At 45.5% G+C, this 19,338-nt stretch overlaps 2 protein-coding genes and 1 non-coding gene across 4 annotated transcripts; 1 reads left to right on the forward strand and 2 right to left on the reverse strand.

Moving 5' to 3' along the window:
* Positions 1 to 696: 696 nt before the first annotated feature.
* On the reverse strand, positions 697 to 770 carry trnan-guu (transfer RNA asparagine (anticodon GUU)). Its single transcript has one exon. It is a non-coding gene; the product is annotated as a tRNA-Asn (tRNA).
* A 44-nt stretch (positions 771 to 814) lies between these two features.
* On the forward strand, positions 815 to 12,656 carry ap4e1 (adaptor related protein complex 4 subunit epsilon 1). The gene is made up of 21 exons (XM_060061350.1): positions 815 to 1,380; positions 1,773 to 1,844; positions 1,972 to 2,095; positions 2,212 to 2,285; positions 2,440 to 2,561; positions 2,746 to 2,905; positions 3,013 to 3,179; positions 3,274 to 3,347; positions 3,444 to 3,566; positions 3,704 to 3,813; positions 4,112 to 4,251; positions 5,144 to 5,256; positions 5,352 to 5,470; positions 6,158 to 6,460; positions 6,757 to 6,868; positions 7,114 to 7,252; positions 7,453 to 7,720; positions 7,798 to 8,385; positions 8,607 to 8,806; positions 10,472 to 10,632; positions 11,053 to 12,656. The coding sequence occupies exons 1-21, from the start codon at positions 1,246 to 1,248 to the stop codon at positions 11,211 to 11,213; spliced, it is 3,465 nt and encodes a 1,154-aa protein (XP_059917333.1). The 5' UTR covers positions 815 to 1,245; the 3' UTR covers positions 11,214 to 12,656.
* Positions 12,657 to 13,786: 1,130 nt separating this feature from the next.
* Positions 13,787 to 18,322, reverse strand: LOC132464782 (aromatase). Of its 2 annotated transcripts, XM_060061349.1 has the most exons (10): positions 18,190 to 18,291; positions 17,530 to 17,697; positions 16,738 to 16,888; positions 16,314 to 16,468; positions 15,900 to 16,076; positions 15,516 to 15,630; positions 15,328 to 15,442; positions 14,776 to 14,938; positions 14,423 to 14,664; positions 13,787 to 14,329 (listed from the first exon to the last, which is right to left on the reverse strand). In XM_060061349.1, exons 1-10 carry the CDS (start codon positions 18,194 to 18,196, stop codon positions 14,060 to 14,062), a joined length of 1,563 nt encoding a protein of 520 aa, XP_059917332.1. In that variant the 5' UTR covers positions 18,197 to 18,291; the 3' UTR covers positions 13,787 to 14,059. The 2 variants fall into 2 exon arrangements, with proteins under 2 accessions (XP_059917332.1, XP_059917331.1); XM_060061348.1 differs by having other exon boundaries at positions 13,787 to 14,664; positions 18,190 to 18,322.
* Between the last annotated feature and the right edge of the window lie 1,016 nt (positions 18,323 to 19,338).

The following is a 19,338-nucleotide window of genomic DNA, read 5'->3' on the forward strand; positions in this document are numbered from 1 at the left end:
AACTCCTCATACGCGTCCTCTGTCCATCCGAACGCACCAGTCTCTCGCTCCACCTCCTCCTCTTTCACTTTCGGAAAAGACATGACCGACGCAAACTAACCGACACACTGAAAGTAACGCAGTAGCCCGACCGCGACGTAAATCCAAGGTAGTCCTCCGCTTGGACGCACAACTCTTCACCCACTCCCGCCGTTTGTTCACTTCTGACACCAGTGTAATGACCAGAGGCAAGGGAGTGAGCGAAGTAAGCTTGATAGCAGGTTTATTGGGTTCCACAATCGGACAGAAGCTCAACCGGAAAACTACAACAACCAAAACTCCCACCCGGAAGGGAAACCCATGAACCCCCTCTCAGAAGGCCCGCCCCTTCCTCCCAAACCCTGTGACGCTACAATAGGTATGCATAAATAATGTAATCTTGTGAGCGAGTAAATTTACATGGTTGACATTGACAGTGGTGTTTAACACCAGCTACGTCCATGCAAAATATAGCAACGTATCATTAAGTTGCAAAAACGTTTGAAAAGTGGCACAGGTCTTTAAGCTTGAATATTTGCATTAACATGATGAATCTATAAAAACCAATACGGCACAAAATATTTCTGAAAACTTTAATATAACTGCACTTACATTTGAACGTGTACTGCTCTCCGGTTTTGGGCTGATGCTTAGCCTGGTGGTCAGTTAAAATTGGATCGTCCCTGGGTGGGCTTGAACCACCAACCTTTCGATTAACAGTCGAACGCGCTAACCAATTGCGCCACAGAGACCTCTAAACTACAATACTGCTTTCCCTTTCAGATTTTTTCCTGCGAGCGCCCCGCCTGGACAGAGATTATTACTGCAACCAGTCCAGAAAACCGGAACTAACCAGCGCATGCCCATTCTCCTCATATTAGACATTCTCTGGTACTAAGCTACTAAGTACGGATAGTATGGATATTGGAACAGGCTAACTTGGGAATCATGCCCTACGGCAAGAATTCCGAACTACCCCTTTAATACAGTTTTACAATTGAAAGCGGACGTGACATCATCTTTGAGCTGCCGCCGCCGCTGCCGAATCAAAACATTGGCCGGTATGTCAAAATGATATTTCACAACTCGGGATACCGTGAAACATGGAGGTGTAGATGTTGCCCTTTCTAATAAACGAGCCTTCCTTGGAGATGAATTGAACGGTATATTATTATAAATATATATAGATCGATATCAGCTGGATCCAGTCCTCTGTGGGGCGTCAGGATGAGTGATGTGGTGGAGAGGACACTGACGGCGCTGCCCAGCCTGCTGTCCTCAGACCCCTCGCCGGGGAGACCGTCTTCCACCTCCAAACTAGGAACCCTGATCAGGGGGATCACTGAGTTAACATCCAAACACGTGAGTTTATTGTATTTGGGCATCGAAACACAGTGTGGTGGAAGGAGGAACCCCCCGCTCTGCGTTCCTCCTCAAGATGTCCTCCTTGCTAATAAATATAGTGTTTATTCCGGCCCTCTTGGGGGTCAGTGTTGTTGGGTCATAAGTATATGGCCTTTTAAGCCCTTTGAGACTGTACCGGTGATTAGGGCTATACAAATATAATTGAATTGAATTGTGGTTGTGCTGTAACAGAGTCCACTGTCCTCACTGGTTGTCCTTCTCAGCCATGGACAATAACACACACAATAACACACGGAAACAGATTCCAGAGTCCTTACAGAGCCCCTTTCAGTCATGGACAATAACACACTCCAGGTTTATTTACTGTTTTCTCGGATTCCCCCCTCAAGGATGAAGAGAAACTTATTCAACGTGAACTTGTTTCCATCAAAGAGCAGGTGTCTTCTCCCAACACGACCATGGTACTGGTACTTTCCTTTTTGGTTTTTAATATGTGGAATATATTCTTGCCATTTTGTTAAAAAGTACATGAATGCATGGGTTACTTATGAGGGATGTGTTTTGCTGATGTGTTGTGGACTCCTTCAGAGGCAGATGAAGGAGCTGATGGTGCGGGCGGTCTACTGTGAGATGCTGGGTTACGAGGCCTCCTTCAGCTACATCCATGCCATCAAACTGGCCCAGCAGGGCACGGCTCTGGACAAGAGAGTCGGTACGTTATCTGGTGTCTTCGTCGTCTCAATGTACCAAGACATTCTTAAGTAGACACATTTCGTGTAAGGGAACTATTTGTGTCTATACATTTTTGTATATTTGTGTTTTTTTCAGGTTACCTGGCTGTATCCTTGTTTCTGAATGAGAGCCATGAGCTCCTGCTCCTTCTGGTCAACACTGTATTAAAAGTGAGTGTTTGCTTGATAATCGAAGTAAGTGTGTTTGGATCACAGTAGTGCTACCTAGATCTCCAAACCCTCCCCTCACAGTGACAGGGAGGTTGCACATTGGATGAGGTGGATGTTTGTACACTGAGATGCTGATCTGTTGGTGTCTTTGCAGGATCTTCAGAGCACAAATCTGATAGAAGTGTGCATGGCGCTCACCGTTGTTGGTCAAGTGTTTCCCAAAGATATGATCCCTGCAATCCTTCCCATGGTAGAGGAAAAACTCAATCACCCAAAGTAAGAACTGAAACAGACAGCTTTTAGTGTTGTAATTTCTATATAGCATTAAACTTTACTTCACTTATTATAAAGTTAGCATTTATTTTTATTACATTGTTCTTCTGGATGTGTTTTTCTGGTCCTTCCGTGTTTTTCATGTATTGTAACAGAATATATTTTAACCCTCATAACTTCTAAACAGAGAGATTATCCGGAGGAAAGCCGTCCTGGCCCTCTACAAGTTCTACCTGATAGCGCCCAACCAGGTCCAACACATTCACAGCAAGTTCCGTAAGGCTCTGTGTGACAAGGACCCTGGCGTGATGTCTGCCTCACTACACATTTACCTGGAGATGGTCACGGTAGGCTCCTCCTCCATTCAGCCATGTCTAAGTATGAAAGTATAATATGTTGCTTTGATTCATGATCACAGGACAGTATTACCATCCTGCTGATTCTTGCCTTGCAGGAGAAGCCGGAGAGTTACAAGGATCTAGTGGTGAGTTTTGTGACCATCTTGAAGCAGGTGGTGGGAGGGAAACTTCCCATTGACTTCAACTACCACAGTGTACCCGCTCCGTGGCTTCAGATCCAGCTCCTCAGAATCCTATCCTTACTGGGGAAGAACGATCGGAGGTAACACAGGGACTCCATCGTCTATTTGATGAGTGGAGGCGTGATGTTTGTGCAATACGTTGGACTTACATGTGATTGTTGTGGGTCTCTGCAGTGCTAGTGAGATGATGTATGAGGTCCTGGATGAGTCTCTCCGACGAGCAGAGATGAACCACAACATCACCTATGGTACCTTAAGTCGATCATGCATTCATGACTATTATGTATTTACTCAGCTGTTCCTTGTACTCACACGTTTCCTTGTAAAAAAAAAATGTTTTCCAGCAATATTGTTTGAGTGTGTGAAGACTATTTACACAATCCACCCAAAAGCTGAGCTGCTGGAAAAAGCTGCAAAGTGCATTGGCAACTTTGTTCTGTCACCAAAAATAAACTTGAAATACTTGGGTAAGGTTTGGATCCAAATGACTTGCTTCTTAGATCTAATCTATATATGATAAGAGCATATTCATAGTAGTACACATATATATTTGTAGTAATACATAGAACCTTGTTCATGCTGTTAACCTGCGTTGCACTTGAAGGACTCAAAGCCCTCACCTATGTGGTGCAGCAGGACGCTAACCTGGCTCTACAGCACCAGATGACAATCATCGAGTGCCTGGATCACTCAGACCTGATCATAAAGCGAGAGGTGGGAGGAAGCACAGTGTTTCTAGTTGGAAGAACTAGCATGACCAGTGTGGACAGATAACTGACTTGTGCACTTGTTATCTTTAATGTAGACAACATTAACGGTTTGAGATCTTACATAAGTACTAATACCTGAATTCATTAATTTCGTCTCGCCTCATCCATCTGATCCAATTTATTAGCAGTTACTCAAAGTTATATTGAATACTTTGGTTGTTCTCAGACTGGCATGATAGTCACTTTAGCAGACAAAGTGATAAATTACCTAATGTAATGTAATGTATTGTGGTTAACGACAGACCCTGGAGCTGCTGTTTCGGATCACTAATGGTCAGAATGTTAAGGTGATCGTGGAGAAGTTGCTGGAATTCCTCCGTCACAGTAAGGACGACTACGTCACCATAGACCTCGGGGGAAAGGTGACGGAGCTGGCAGAGAAATATCCTTCAGAAATGATTTCAAGATCTTTGTGGTGCATGAATGAATGAACACTTGGAAGGATTCTCTTACATGTTATAGGTTGTACAAGGTGCAATGTAGGGTTAGGTGGATTCTAGCAGTGAGGTTGAGTACCCCCCCCCCCTTTAAACCACGTAGAGACTTAAACAATGGCCTGTGGGGTGCCAGTTGGTATCAAAAAATTACGAAATGATGAATCATTGAGTAGCCAACTGTGAAGTGATGCGGTTTCTCCATGGATTTATGAATTGTATTTAGTTATTTAGTAGAGTGACGTTGCTAGGTACGAGTCCTGTCTCTAATGCTTTAAATCTGTGTAGAGGCGGTAATCTCACTATCAACCAAACATTCCAGCGATCAACAGTTTCATACTGTCCCTGATCATAGTTCTTGCCAATGTTTCCAACAATCAAGGCTGAGCTTGGTAAATATACCCACATGGCCACTAGGAATGCAAGAAATAGCAAGTAATTGTAATTGAATAAACGGTCCAATTTCCACACATTTTCGAAGGTAATTTTTTATCCCTATTTTCCGCAGTCCATGTTCCACACCGAAGCACGGCTGGTCACACAGCTTCTGACCTGCTTCTTACCGTTTCAGCTTTAATGTTTTATCTATTGGGGACAATCATTCATATGCTGTGCATTTCGATGATTACTCAGGATGTCTAGCATATATAATCATAATTTGATGAAACAAGCTGCTTGTTGACACGGTTAAACTTAAACAGTCCTTACTTTCAGCATAGTTTCCCAAACAAACCAAAAGCTGAGCAAGGCAGCAGTAAGGAGCGCTTACAAATCTGGTATTTAACTGAAGAAGTAGCGTAACATTTCTAAAGGTGTTTATCTTCCTATAAAGTAATGTACATATTCCCCGGACAACTCCTGGTTCATCAGGACCATGAACACAGTCTTCCTGCTGGTCGGAGACCAGATGCAGCCGGACATCCCCAACAGCTTCCTGAGACTGCTGTCTGAGGGTATGTTCACTTCTCAAGGGAGGTTCCTTCCCACCTCCTGGCCTTAGTTTGTAACACCTGCTCACTGCCCTCTTTCTCTGTGCGTCTGGCCCAAGGGTTTGAGAGCGCTGAGGAGGACCAGCAGCTGCGGCTGCTGGCGGTGGACTCCTACGTGTCTCTGCTCCAGGAGCAGACCGCCCGGCTGCCTCAGCGCTTCCTCCAGGTCATCAGCTGGGTGAGCAACACTGCACACCTTCATCATCATCCACATCATCATCATCCTCATCGAAGGGCAGCATGGGGCTCAGGAGGTAGAGTGGGTCGGCTGGTCACCGAAAGGTTGCTAGTTAGATCTCCGGCTCCTCCTAATTGAGTGTCGAGGTGTCCCTGAGCAAGACGCCTCACCCTAACTGATCCCGACAAGCTGGCTGTCGCCATGGTTGACTCCGCCGTCGGTGTGTGATTGTGTTTTATGAATGGGTGAATGTTAGGCCATATTGTAAAGTGCTTTGAGTTAGGAACAGCGCTATATAAATGCAGTTCCATCATCTCGACATATATTGAGAATGAAGGTATATGGTGCACACACGTATCATCTCGTCTGGGCTGCATTGGAGGGCTTTAATTGCCTATGAGGCAGCCCATCACAATATTTCAAGGTTAATTATTTATATAAATTAATGGTGAATGCTAATTACAAGAGTTACCATAATTTTTTCTTGATTTGTTTGACAGGCAGTCAATAAAGAATAGTGCGTTAATGTGTTAATGATAAAAAGTCGCCATAAATATATGCATTTTTGAAGCTTTAAGAACTGAATGCAATTGTTCGATAATGAAATAATAAATAAAACAATTACAATTATAATTTATTCATTCCTGTCAATGGCCATTTGTGTTGTTCTCGCTCCCTGTGGACCAGGTGCTGGGGGAATACTCTAGTGTAAAGGAAGGCCTCGAGCCAGCCACGGTCCTGAGACTCCTGGCCCCGCTGCTGGACCTGAGACACTGCAGCAGTGAAACCAAGAGCTGGGTGCTGGCGGCCATGACCAAGCTGAGCGCCGGCCCCGCCTGCCTGCCGCTGGCCCAGGAGCTGGCCGAGCGCCACGGCGGCTCCCTGGACACCACGCTGAGACAGAGGCTCCACGAGCTGCAGCACCTGGCCTCAGACGGCGAGCTGCTGCGCAGGGTGCTGCCGTGCGGCGACGGCCTGGAGCCCCTGGAGGTGAGGGGTGCCCTCAGAGACCCACTGAAGTCATGTGTGGACCGTTGGGCTGCTGTGGTGCTTGACGAGATGTTCCAATCCAGTTTAATCTAGATGTTCATCATTTATAATATCTTTTATTTATTATATATATATTTTTATATTTATTTAATTTATTCTAACCTCAGTCCTCAAAAGTCCAAATATCTGTAGAGAATCTGATTAACTATAGACAATTAATAAAACTAGATCAAAACTTGGTGACACTTCCTCCGTGTTTTTCTTCTTTCTACACGTCCTTCCTGGACTCTGGACAGGTGGATTCGTCGTTGTCCTTTCTGGACGGGTTTGTTTCTGAGGCCCTGGCTGCGGGGGCTGCGCCGTACAAACCCCCCCATCAGAGGCAGGAGGAGCTGGCGCAGGAGAAAGGTATTGCCGGGAGATACCGCTCCTCCTTCACTCTGTAGGCCCGCCTTTATCCTGAGTGACGCACTGCGTATGTTGTGGGATAAGTATCATTAAAGAGCAGGGAGTGGCCATCCTGCTGAACGAGGCCTAACCCCCCAACTGGCAACATTGGCAACAGAACCAAGCTCGTATTGGCTGTGAGCCACACAGCCTAACCCCGAGTGGCCTTTCTTAACCATTATACTGTGGTTGCTTTCCCTCCTCAGCTCTGAGCGTGGAGCCCTACGGCCTGTCTCTGCCTCTCAGCCTGTCCTCCTCCAGTATAGCAGGGAGACTCTCTCCCACCGTGCTCTCCATGAGCTCCGGCCTGTCGGGGAACAGCACCGAGCTCTCACCTAAAGGAGGGTATGGTATAGATCTTAATGTAATTACAGTTCCTTAAGAACGCGATTGTTATTTCTTAATCACCCTGTCAATTGTTTTCCTCTGACTGAAACACACGAGGTAGTGACTGTAGTAACTGGTAGTTAATGAATAATGCCCTTGTGTGGACCCACATGGAGCTGGGCTCTGACGCGTTGTCCTTCCCTCCGTCTCCTCCACAGCGCTCTGAGGCTGGAGGGCGTGACACGGGTGTGGGGCAAGGAGGGATACCTCGCCAAGGCAGCGTTGAAGCCGGAGGAGGCGGCCAAGACGGAGGTCCCCTGCCCCCTCTCGGTCCTCCAGGAAGGAGGCTCTGCCCCACGGACGCCCGTGGTCTCCCTGCCCGCCCCCGCCCCCGGGCCCAGCCTGCAGGCGGAGCGGGAGAAGCAGCAGCTGGCCTCCTGTCTCTTCGTGGGTCTGGGCTCCCAGGGCGCCGCCGGGCCGTGTCTGGTGAGATTGAACCGCTCTCCTCCCGCTCTGAACCACCAGGTCTGACGTGGTGTCCCCTAACGCGTTCATCTCAACAGATGGGAAAAGCGGAGCCGACACGCCATGGCTTCAGGAAGAAGGTCAAAGGACAAGGGTCGTCCTCGGGCGCCAGAGAGCCATCGGGTGACCCCGCCTCTTCCTCCCACTCCCCCTCCCCTCTCTCCGCTCAGAGCGCCATGGATAACTTGCTGTGCGGCAGCCCACTGGACTCCGGCTCCACCCCCTCTCCGGCTGACTCCGCCCCCTCTCCGGCTGACTCCGCCACATCTCCGGCTGACCCCGCCCCCCACCTCCCTCATGACCTTCCCGCCAACAACAGACCATGTGATGCACAAGAGGACCTGACGGAGGACACCGACACAAGTGAAACGGTCGTCGAGGGGAACAGTGTGGCGGTGGTCGACCCCTATGACCCCGAGCCCCAGTGTTTGAGCCCCCATCTGCCCGAGGAGCTGTGCGGGCTGCCCCGCTCAGAGATCAGACCCCTCTGCCGCGACGCCAGCCTGGTCCTCTCCGCCTGCTGCGTCCGCACCGACCACTCCTCGCTGCTCGTCGTTTTCGTCTCCAACGCGTCCGACTCGGCCGCTCGGCGGTTTGCACTGCAGATGACCTCCGGTGACCTGGAGGTACTTCTTGAGGACGTTGTATTCTAACCTTTTTCTAACGTGTCTCTGCCCAGGGCCTGCGGATGGAGATTACAAAGAGGCTATTATTGGATGGGAAACAAACTAATTAAACAAATGTTAAGATAATGGTCCTAGTGTAGCACCATACCTTAACCAAACAGTAGGATGCTGAAGCGTCCAGCTGGCTGTTCAGTCATTGGGTGTTGGTTGTTGGTGTGCAGGTGTCACGTGTGTGTGGTGGCCCTGAGGAGGAGGAGGAGCATGTGGAGGGCCACAGCGTGGCGGTGTACCAGTACTCCCTGGTCCCCACCAGGCCTTCGGTCCACATGGAGCTGGCCGGCCGGGCGTCCTACCAGCGGCCTGACGGGGAGCCTCAGAGCACGCCCTTCTCCTACGGCCTCTCCCTCCCCGACTTCATCAGGTGACGTAGCCAAGCTCTATCTTTATCTGTTCATCATCAGTTCATCTGCTGACTGACTTCTGCGGTGGAAATCTGCCTAAACTGAATTTAGTAAATAAATTTGGAAAAAGTATCTTGCATGATAGTACAAGCAACAATCAAATGCAATGAGCTCAAGAGAATATTTTTTCTTCTACTGTCTTCTATTAGTCTGAACATGGTCAATAAAATAACTTTTCCTTGGGCTCTTAAGAGAGAATGATATCGGGCCAAACCCAGACACTGACAAATCACTGCTTGTATGAGTATGTTTTGTGAAACCCCAATTCCAGTGAATTTGGGATGTTGTGTAAAACATAAATCAAAACAGAATACAATGATTTGCAAATCCTTTTCAACCTATTTTCAAATGAATATACTACGAAGACAAGGTATTTAATGTTTAAACTGATAAACCTTGTTTTTTTTGCAAATATTCACTCGTTTTGAATTTGATGTATGCAACATGTTCCAAAAAAGTTGGGACAGGGTCAACAAAATACTGGGAAAGTTGAAGAATTCTCAAAAAACACCTGTTTGGTACATTCCACAGGTGAACAGGTTAATTGGAAACGGTCAATGTCATGATTTGGTATAAAAGAAGCATCAGTCATTCGCAAGCAAGGATTGGGCGAGGTCACCACTTTTGAACAACTGTGTGAGTTAATAGCCCAACAGTTTAAGAACAACTGTATGTACCTTTCAGAATTAAAGGTGCCTTCACACCTAAATGTGCAAGTTGCCCATGCCATGGGCACTAACGCACCCCCATTCCATCAAAGATGCTGGTTTTTGAACTTTGCGCTGATAACAATCCGCATGGTCCTTTTCCTCTTTGACCGGAGGACATGACCCTAATTTCCAAAAACAATTTGAAATTTGGACTAGTCAGACCACAGCACACTTTTCCACTTTGTGTCAGTCCATCTCAGATGAGCTTGGGCCCAGAGAAGCTGCCGCCGGCCTGCAAAAAAAACAGTTTATGAGTTAAAACATTAAATATCTTGTCTTTGTAGTGTATTCAATTGAAAATAGGTTGAAAAGGATTGGCAAATCATTGTATTCTGTTTTCATTTACGTTTTACACAACGTCCCAACTTCATTGGAATTAGGGTTATATTTTGGATCCATCTTAAAGGTCCAATATCATGCTTTTTTAGGGTTAATAATGGCATTTAGGGCTACTACTTGAATAGGGTTACATGCCTGTATGTTAGAAATACCCCTTATTATTCTCAAACTGTTCATTTCGGCTAAAACAATTTCAGCGTTGTTAAAAAACGTTCTGTTTTGTATCATGTCGCTTTAAGTCCCCCCTCCCTAGTAGCCCAGTCTGCTGTTATTGTTTGAATTCTTTGCGCATCGGCAAATTGTCCCCCCCCCCCCCCCTCCCTGCACCTCCCTGCACCACTGTGCAGTCTTGACGGACCACTGTTACGGAAGTAAAGTTTGAGCGCAAACAAACTGTTTCACACAATTATTGAGGTGCCTTCTTGGAGGGCGCGAATACTCCCCCTGGCTCAGACTTAGATTTTTGTAGCTTAACAGACGTAAAGCATGTATACATATGTCAACAGTCTAAAGCAAAGGAGAATTAAAGAATATCCCCCCTTTTAATGGTTCCTCGTGGTCCCCTGGGTGGAGCAGGCCACTGAGCGTGTCCACGGAGGAGTACGGACGGCTGTGGCTGGCCTCCTCAAACGACACCAAGCAGAACCTGGCGCTGCTCAGCCAGGAGCCCGACCCCCTGAGGGCCACGCTGCACCGCCTGAGGGACCGACTGCAGCTCAACGTCGTGGACATCATAGGTGGGGACAGACTCTCTGCAACCCTCAACACACCAGGGAAATACGTTTCCTCGATGAAATGTCATGACTGTTGGTCCGGGTTAAGATTTAAAAAAACAGGCGCCCCGGTGGCTCCCCTGGTAAAGGCTCAGTCCTGATCGCAGCGACACCGGTTCGATTCCTGCCAGTGTTCCTCTGCTGCATGTCCTCCTCACTCTCTCCCCTACCTTCCTGTCGATCATAAAAAGCATAAGAATGCAAAAATAAGAGTAACCCTTTAAATATAATTCTAGCATGTTTATCTTTTATTTTTTTTTACCATCCTAAGAAAATAACTGTTCTGATAGCGATCTTGTATCTGTATTGGCCATCATGAGGAGTTCTTTTGACTGACCTCAGTTAATACACGTGCCTCTCTAATGGATTTCCTTCTCGTTCCAGCGTCGGAGGGCATCGTGGCCTGCCAGCTGCTGCAGGGCCCACCCTGCCTGATGCACTGCCGCCTCAACGCCGGCTCCCTGGCTGTGTGGCTGCGCTCCTCTCTCCCTGAGCTCCCAGACTGCCTGCTGTACCACTGTCAGAGGGCCCTGGCCCAGCACTGACAGAGGGCCCTGACAGAGGGCCCTGACAGAGGGCCCCTGGCTGAGCACTGACTGAGGGCCCCTGGCTGAGCTCTGACAGGCCCCTGGCCCGGCACTGACAGAGGGCCCTGGCTGATCAATGACCGAGAGCGCCTGGCTGAGCACGGAAAGTCTCTCATCACTACATCTAACTTATTGCCTGAAAAACCAACGAACAACAAACCAGGTTTACGTCATTCTGTTTGCCTCTTCCTCATGGAGACGCTCAGGGGAGGAGTTGACTGAGTGTACCTCCGCAGATATGAGTCACGCATGGTGGTGGTAGTTTACTGAACACAGACATGTCTTAATTAATAGAGCTGGCCTGCCAGGACTTGAAGACTTAGACTGGCGGGATGAATAGTTTGTCTTTGTTTGGTTGAAGAACACTGCAAACTCTTGAATAACACGTCTGACTGGCACTTTTAGTAAGAGTTCGTTCTGAGAGGTCTTTAAAGATTCATTTCATTGGATCAAGAGCTGCAGCAGTGAAAACATAATGTGTGAAACAGCTTGTCATTTTGTCCATGTCACGTTCCGTCCTACAATCAATATTGCCTCATCAATATTTTCTCAACACTGTTGGATTTGCATTACTACATTGGGAATAAGTTGATACGATTTTAGCAAATCTCAAAGGCATTTGATGGAAATTTCTCAAAGAAGATTCCTCACAACGATACCAAAGTTTAAGTAATAATCAAATTAGTCCATCGGTAGAGAAGGAAAATTAAGTACACTGTTAGTGGTGTGGTTACTAGTTATCAGTAGAGTATGATACAGACTTCGGCAAGCAGCCTTTTATTTTGGTTTGCCTTAATACTACTGAGTATCCACTGCCTACAAGGCCTCAATATGGTGGTCTGTCAGGAGTATCAAAATCTGCTGTCCCAGATTCAAGCACTTATCCTGCTGAAAAATGTCTTGAAACCGGGCGGGGGGAATGGATATTGGATGCATGGATTTTTGGTTATTGACATCTCCCGTTCTTTTGATGTCCTTCATTCTCTGTCCCACTTTATCTATGCAGTCACACATTTCATTCATACTAAGTGCTGAATCCTAGTGGTCTTTTATTATATTTTTATATTAATGCTCACCCTCCAACATATTTATGGACTATATATTCTTAAAGAAAGAAAGAATCATTTTTTATATTGATTTCTAGGGTTCTCATTCTAGTTGATTCCATGGCTGTATGTCTGCAGTCTGCAGAGATTTATTTTGGCATGAACTATTAAGATGACGAGATAATGTTTTTGTTTGATTTGTCTTGGTGTGAAGCACAATATGACACATACAATCCGAAGTGTAAACGGGATACTAAGGTGGCTTTTGATTGTGCCTGTGGTACAGAAATATCAGTGTTCTTTTAGTGCCTGACAGCTATTATAACTTATGAATAAATTGAGCTTTTTAAACTGACATGATTTTTTTTTTTTTTAGGCTTCTGTGTTGGCAATAAAACTAAGGAAAATCCAAATAAATAAAGTATGCTGCCATATATATTTAGCGATTTGTTCAGAATAGGATGGTTGGTTTCCGATAAGACCAATGCTATGATAATACATCTTTATGTAATATTCCAAAAAAGTACATCGGATATCGCCAGGTTTCTGGTTGATGTCACCGGAGAAAGGCAGCGCCCCAAGGGGCTTAACGCAGAGACCCCAAACCTGTCAACATGGGTTTGTTGTGGCTTTAACTGTGCTAATCGCAAAAGCCATGGATGAACCATTTGAAACCTGGATTTCACTCTGTTTAATAAAATAGGGAGAAAAAAATATGCGTCATCTGCTAAAACTTGCCACACATCCCTTTCCATTATGATTATTATGGGGCATTTATACATATTTTGATGTTTTTAACTCGTTTTGAAACTCGTAGCGCATTTTTTCCCAAGTTATTGGACACTTTATAAGTGCACTTTATGCCTGATTTGGAGGGGATAAGACCACAATAGGGGGAAATGCGCTTAACATTAACTGTGACAAACAACTCTGTCAGAATCCCATTTAGGGCGGTTTAGACATGAAGGCCGTACAGAGGACCACCTCACGAGAGTCGTTGAGGCTTTTCCATAAACAATCATGAAGTGTGGTGCTGGTGTGTCCTACATTTTGTTGCTCTGATTAGTTGTCGGCCTATGGAATTGCACGAAGAAGAATTTTGGTTTGCTGCTGTTGATAACGCCCCCTGGAAATCTGAAAATGATCTGAGAAGTTCGTAACATTTCTTAGAATTACAAATTCTGTATTTTATTTATGCAGTCCAATTATAGTCTTCCGAGTCAGTAATATTAGGATGAAACACATTACTTATCTTACATTAACATCCAAAGAAAGACAAACCAACAGATTCACCTCTTTATCATATCATTATTTGGCTTTAGAAAGAAAAATGCAATGCCATACACATTGATTACAGTGCTGAAGTTGCTAATGGAACCACAGCCGTTTATGGTAGCAAAACCTTTTTTTATGTTTGTCAATGGGTAACCCATGGATGAATTCATCTTAAATTATGTTCACATAAAAAACAATGTGAAAAGAGGATATGTTTAAGATATGAGTTTTATTAAGTATGTACCAGTAATATGTTTTTAAATTATGTTTTTAAATGAAATGACAGAAAATCGAAATAATTGGAAATAAACTTAGAAAACAAAATCTCCTATTTCAAGCTCATGTTAAATTGACAAATAGCAGTCTCCTGTATCCCCAAATTATTACTATTGTAAATGTAACCAGCGGTATTAGGATTTCAGTTGCCCCCTGTTGAGACCCAACAGGGAACCAAAATGGCTGCTTGGTTCATGCTGCTTCATTCTATTGATCAGCGGTCGTTGGGGAGGTGGGCGTGGTCCACCGGCCGGGCCTGGGGATGAACCGCATGGCGAGACCTCGCTCGTCCTCCACGGGCTGCTGAGACAGGTTGTTGGTCTGTCGGAGGGTACTGAGGCTGAAGCCCCGCCGTGGGCACACCGTGAAGCGGGTCAACAGAGTCACCAACACGGCCTTCATCATCACCATGGCGATGTGCTTGCCCACGCAGGAGCGTGGACCGCTGCCAAAAGGCTGGAAGTACCGACTGGGCACCTGCAGTGAGAGGAGAGAGAGAGATGCCTCCACCCATGCAATAAATAGGACTCTGGGTTTCTGTCCTTCGTTCATAACTCTCTCCGTACTCACCAATTTGTCAAAGTTCTCCAGGCTGAATTCATTTGGTTTGGGGAAGAAGTCGGTGCGGTGCATGAGGCCCATGTTGAGGATGATGTTGGTTCCCTTGGCGATTCTGGTGCCGTCGATGACGTCGTCCTCCAGTGCCTTGCGCATGGTGAAGTCCACCACGGGGTGGAACCTCAGACACTCGTTGATGAATTTCTCCAGCTCCTTCAGGTTCTGGAAGTCCATGTGCTCCACCTCCTTGCTGCCTGGTTATCACAATGCAATCAAGGAGTCATTGGACTGTATAGGCTTGCCTTGCTGTGATAGTTTGACCTGTAGACTGCTGATTTTGGTGATGTTAGCCAGAAGAGCTTCACCTAATTCCTGGAGCATCTCCTCCACCAGCATCAGCTCCACCTCTGGGTTCTGCTTGAGCAGCATGAGCATGAAGAACAGGCTGACGGACAGTGTGTCTGGGGCTGCGATCACCATCTCCAGCACACACTGTCTGACGTTTTCTCCCGATAGCTCACCATGGTTCTGGAAAATTGAGAGAAGGAACACGAGACAGACGTTAACCAAACCCAGGACATGGGCTGACACTGTCTGGTTGATTGATTGATTTTATTTGACCATTCTTGACACAAAAATATGAAACAACAACCTGTGCCATACATTATAGCAATAAAGATAGTCAGGGATGACACAATAAAGCCCTAAGGCTTATTTCCATTGTGGGCCTTATAGGGCTTAGTGCAGGGTTTCTCAACACTGGGATGGTCTGACATTTCTGATAGGGGCGAGGGAGATCTCTGAATTATGGGCTATGGTTTTGAAATGTTGTCATAACACTTTTACTGAAAGGTTTCCAGATTTTCAGAATAAGACCAAAAAAAGGCTGTGAACAAACGGTGTCATGTTATTGAGACCTGAGCGAAGATGAGTTCTGACGTGAAGTCATGGTGTTCATCCAGCTTTTCAGATTCAGCCAGTGTCTTCCTTTTCATCTCAATCAGGTTCTCAATTTCATCCTGGAGTTCTTTCCTGTTGACAAACAAACCCATGAAATGCATGAGCTTCAAGAATCATCAATACCTGTGCTGTGCAAAGTCCTTACGCTGCTTTCTTGTGCTTATTGGTAAACCATCCGATTTTGAAGAACAGGTCGGGCTTGATCAGAACTGATTGCCAGGTCTGAAAGTAGTTGTGAATCTTCAATAGAAGCTCCTTCTCTGAATTGAGAAAGATTAGAATAAATTAATGTTATTAATCCCAAGAAATTAATTACGGTACTAACTGAAATATACACTACAAAGCGTACACAGAAACTTTTCTATAAAATGAAAAATAAATGTAATGTAAAGATCAGGTCTATTTGATAGGTAAGCCTTATTAGGTAAGCATAAGTTATATTGTACTCAGTTGTAATCAGCTTCCTCCTTTATAAAACCCTCTAAACAGAGACCTTAACGTCTGGCTGAGGGGGGGCTCTGCTACTGACCATCCAGGGGCACCCTGAGGAACAGCCGGTTAGAGATGTCAACCACGATGCACCTCAGCAGGTTCAGGGCGTCCACGTGGCCGGAGGTGTCCGTCATCTCCTGCACCCGGTCCAGGTGCTCTGCGGTGGAGCGAACACAGATCCCCACGGTTCTCTGGAGCCCGGGGCCCGTCAGAGCTGTGGAGGCAAGCCCACCATAACACAACAACAGGTGATCTGACGTGGTGGTTAGTTTCTTTGAGTTTCTCTGAATTGAAGAACTGACGTCCCTGCATGCAAGCGAGTAAGCAAGCAGGGGTGCATGTCTGCGCTAAGAGAGAAAAAGAGATGGGATATTCTTTTTTTGGCCAAATGTGTCTTGAATCCCCTACAACATGTACACTAGATCTATCTTCTGAGGCATGGCCAGCTCACCTTTAGAAAAATATGCCCTCACTTTCTTCCAGAGGGGAACGTCACTGTTGAAGATGATCCCTCTGCCTTCCATGCCGATGCATTCTAGCCCCCTTTTGCTGCCGAACCGGGCAGTGTAGTGAGCACTCTTCAGGACGTGGTACACCGCAGTGGACCTGCTCAGGACCACAGGCTATTATGACCACACATTACTAACCTCATATATACACACCACAACATTCAGGATATGTACACCATATATGTAGATCATCTCATGAACATGCAATATATAAATATATATATATAGACTCATAAACAATCAGGATGTGTACACCATATTTATTTTAATTAACAAATATTCACCGAAGGTGTCTACATGGTATATATATACCATGTAGACACCTTATATAGGCCAACTCATGAACAGTGGTTAAAGTAAACTTGCTTGCTGAGGATGAGTGTCTCCTCTCCGTTGATCCAGACGCGCACCAGGCTGCCATACTTCTCGTTGTAGTAGTTGCTGGCAGTTCCTATCCCGGTGCACATGAACCTGCAGTAGGACAGGAGGGGCCCGATCCCGCCGCAGAACGCTGGCCCTGACAGCGGGACATACTCAGGACTCAGGAGCCAGTCTACCCTGTCAACCCCAGACCAGCTGCCCTCCCACAAGGTCTCTGGACCAAAGACTGTGTGCTGCTTCTAGCAGGTTCTCTGTCGCTCTGTGCTCAGGTCTCATTGAGGAGGACAATATGCCTACAGGAAAAGATCCCTTTACAAGTATACAGTACATCCCGGTGTTTTACAAATACACTTGACTCTTTATATGGCATGTGCAAAGTGGAGGGTGCATTTCTTACCAATAACTTACCAATAACTTACAAATAAACTAATAATTAGTCTATTACAAATAATTTACGTATAAACCAGTACTAATATTAGTTTATTAGTAATAACTTACTAATAAACCATAGATTATGAGTAATAATTTAGTAATAAATAACAAATGAACGAATACTTATTTGTTTATTAATAATAAATGACTAATAAGGGGTGGGGATTAAATGAGTTGATGAACAGAGCCCTCTGGTCGCCTCAAAGGTTCCCAAGGAAAAGGGTGAAGATTCTTGTATTGATTTGCTGGTAGTCATTATTCTCTGTATATAATAACATAATGTATTTATTAGTCGTGCCGGAGAGCTGAGCTGAGCCCTGAAGGATGGTCTCAGAGGGGTCTTACCGGGCAGCGATGGAGGGCCGGTTCTCCTCCGGCTCCAGGCGGCCCAGAGCAGCAGGCACAGCAGCAGCAGCATCCCGCCGGTGGCTCCGGACACAGAGTCCTCTGCTGCGGGGTGCGTGACCGGGGACCCCACAGACATCACTTCCCTGTCTGGAACACACCTGACAGCTGCTCCCCTTCACTCCTCTAATTATACGCAAACCGGTTTAGCCGGAGATGAGCCTCAACCAAAAACAATAACAAACCAGGGCTGGCTGCTTGCCCCGGGAGTTAACAGGGCTTATCCATTTAGTCCAAACTAAATGACAACCCCGGAAAGATCCGATGACAGCCTTGGCCTCTGGAGACCTTTGCCTTTTAATCTGCCCTGGCCTTCAGGAGCAGGGTGCTGCGAGGTGCATCCAGTGGAACTACAACACACCCACGGCGGGTTGCTTTTTCAAATCCCCACCCTTTGGTTCTCAGGTGTAGCATACTAGTAAACATACTAACGCCATTTTCCCCTTACAGTTGCCTTTGCAACCTTGATTTGTCCAAGATTGATATGATCAAAAACAATGCATCGTCTGTACTTTATACTTAACTCCACTTAACTGATTACAAATGTTGTGTTTTTTTGTTTTTGGAAATGTTAAAAGTGAAAAAAAAGAGAATATTTACCTTTCATTTTCTACAATAAATCCTTGTGCTAGAAGCTGCTGTTTCTGCAATGGGCCACCTGCATCAGGATCCTTCTACCCCACCAAATAAATCCCAGAGGGACTGAGGGCTTATAAATCCCCTGGTTAAGCATCTACTTCACCGTTGCTTAGGAACAACATAACTCATTTTGGGTCGCGGCCCAAATGGAAATGGATGGACATAAAACTGAACACACAAAGCCTGAGAAAAAAAAGACAACTTCCAGGAAGTGAAGCTTCAAGATGAACAACGGCTCTTTATCGTTACTCATAGGAATACTCTTTCTTCCCTAATCATCGTAATTCACATTTTGAGACAGGCTCACATCTTTTGATTTGGTTCATAGAAGAGGGAAGACCTCCCTCCCAATGTCCCATTTTTAAAGTGGAGAGCTCTTTCAAGGGAAAATAATTAGCTGGGTCTGGCTGACCAATGCTAAATAGATGCTTGGTTTTCCTCAGCCATTCATGCTAGGACAAAGACAGAAAACAAAGAAGTGATGTCACTTTTTTTTAAATAGTTGAATGAGCCATTTCCCATTCAAAACACTGTATCAATTGGTCTCTCTCTCTCTCTCTCTCTCTCTGTCTCTCTCTCTCTCTCTCTCTCTCTCTCTCTATATGTGTGTGTTTACATGGCGTCTCTGATCACCAATAAGTTGATGCACTTGAAGATACACAGGGAGATGAAGAAGTTATCATAGAAGTAATGCCTATCTGCAATATGTTGCAAGACGGTTCAGTGTTAGGGGGTTTCTTTTATAGCAAAGTTAAGCATTCTCTCCTAGTTGTCATAGAAACGAAATCCAAAAGATCATGTTTTGTCTAAAAGGAGGCATAACCGACAGGAGATGATCAACCCGTCATACGTGTTGATACCAATCTCTCCCACATATTTTGTTACTATATTATTATTATTATATAAAGCTAATAAAAAATAGAATTCTTTAGCCATTTTTTGCAAATGAATGATGTATTGTGAAGGTCCTGATAAACTCCCTGATTCCTGTGAAGTCGCACAAAGTGATTCATTGTTTGAACGTTGTTGTGGTTGAATGTATTAATACTGGCTGTTATAGAACATCCGTGTGAACATAAGTATATCATACTGTCTCCATCAAAATGCCAC

This window comes from Gadus macrocephalus, chromosome 9 (genome assembly GCF_031168955.1).
Source record: "Gadus macrocephalus chromosome 9, ASM3116895v1".
NCBI lineage: Eukaryota > Metazoa > Chordata > Actinopteri > Gadiformes > Gadidae > Gadus > Gadus macrocephalus.

Bases quoted from the DNA above. Each gene is read 5' to 3' on its own strand.
- ap4e1 (XM_060061350.1), top strand. From the start codon at position 1,246: ATGAGTGATGTGGTGGAGAGGACACTGACGGCGCTGCCCAGCCTGCTG. The intron at 2,096-2,211 runs GTACGTTATCTG...TGTTTTTTTCAG, and splicing joins GGCTCTGGACAAGAGAGTCG to GTTACCTGGCTGTATCCTTG. The intron at 6,461-6,756 runs GTGAGGGGTGCC...GACTCTGGACAG, and splicing joins ACGGCCTGGAGCCCCTGGAG to GTGGATTCGTCGTTGTCCTT.
- LOC132464782 (XM_060061348.1), bottom strand. The intron at 16,469-16,737 runs GCAAGTTTACTT...GGTCCTGAGCAG, and splicing joins GAGACACTCATCCTCAGCAA to GTCCACTGCGGTGTACCACG. The intron at 14,939-15,327 runs GTCTCAATAACA...TCAATTTTCCAG, and splicing joins CAGAACTCATCTTCGCTCAG to AACCATGGTGAGCTATCGGG.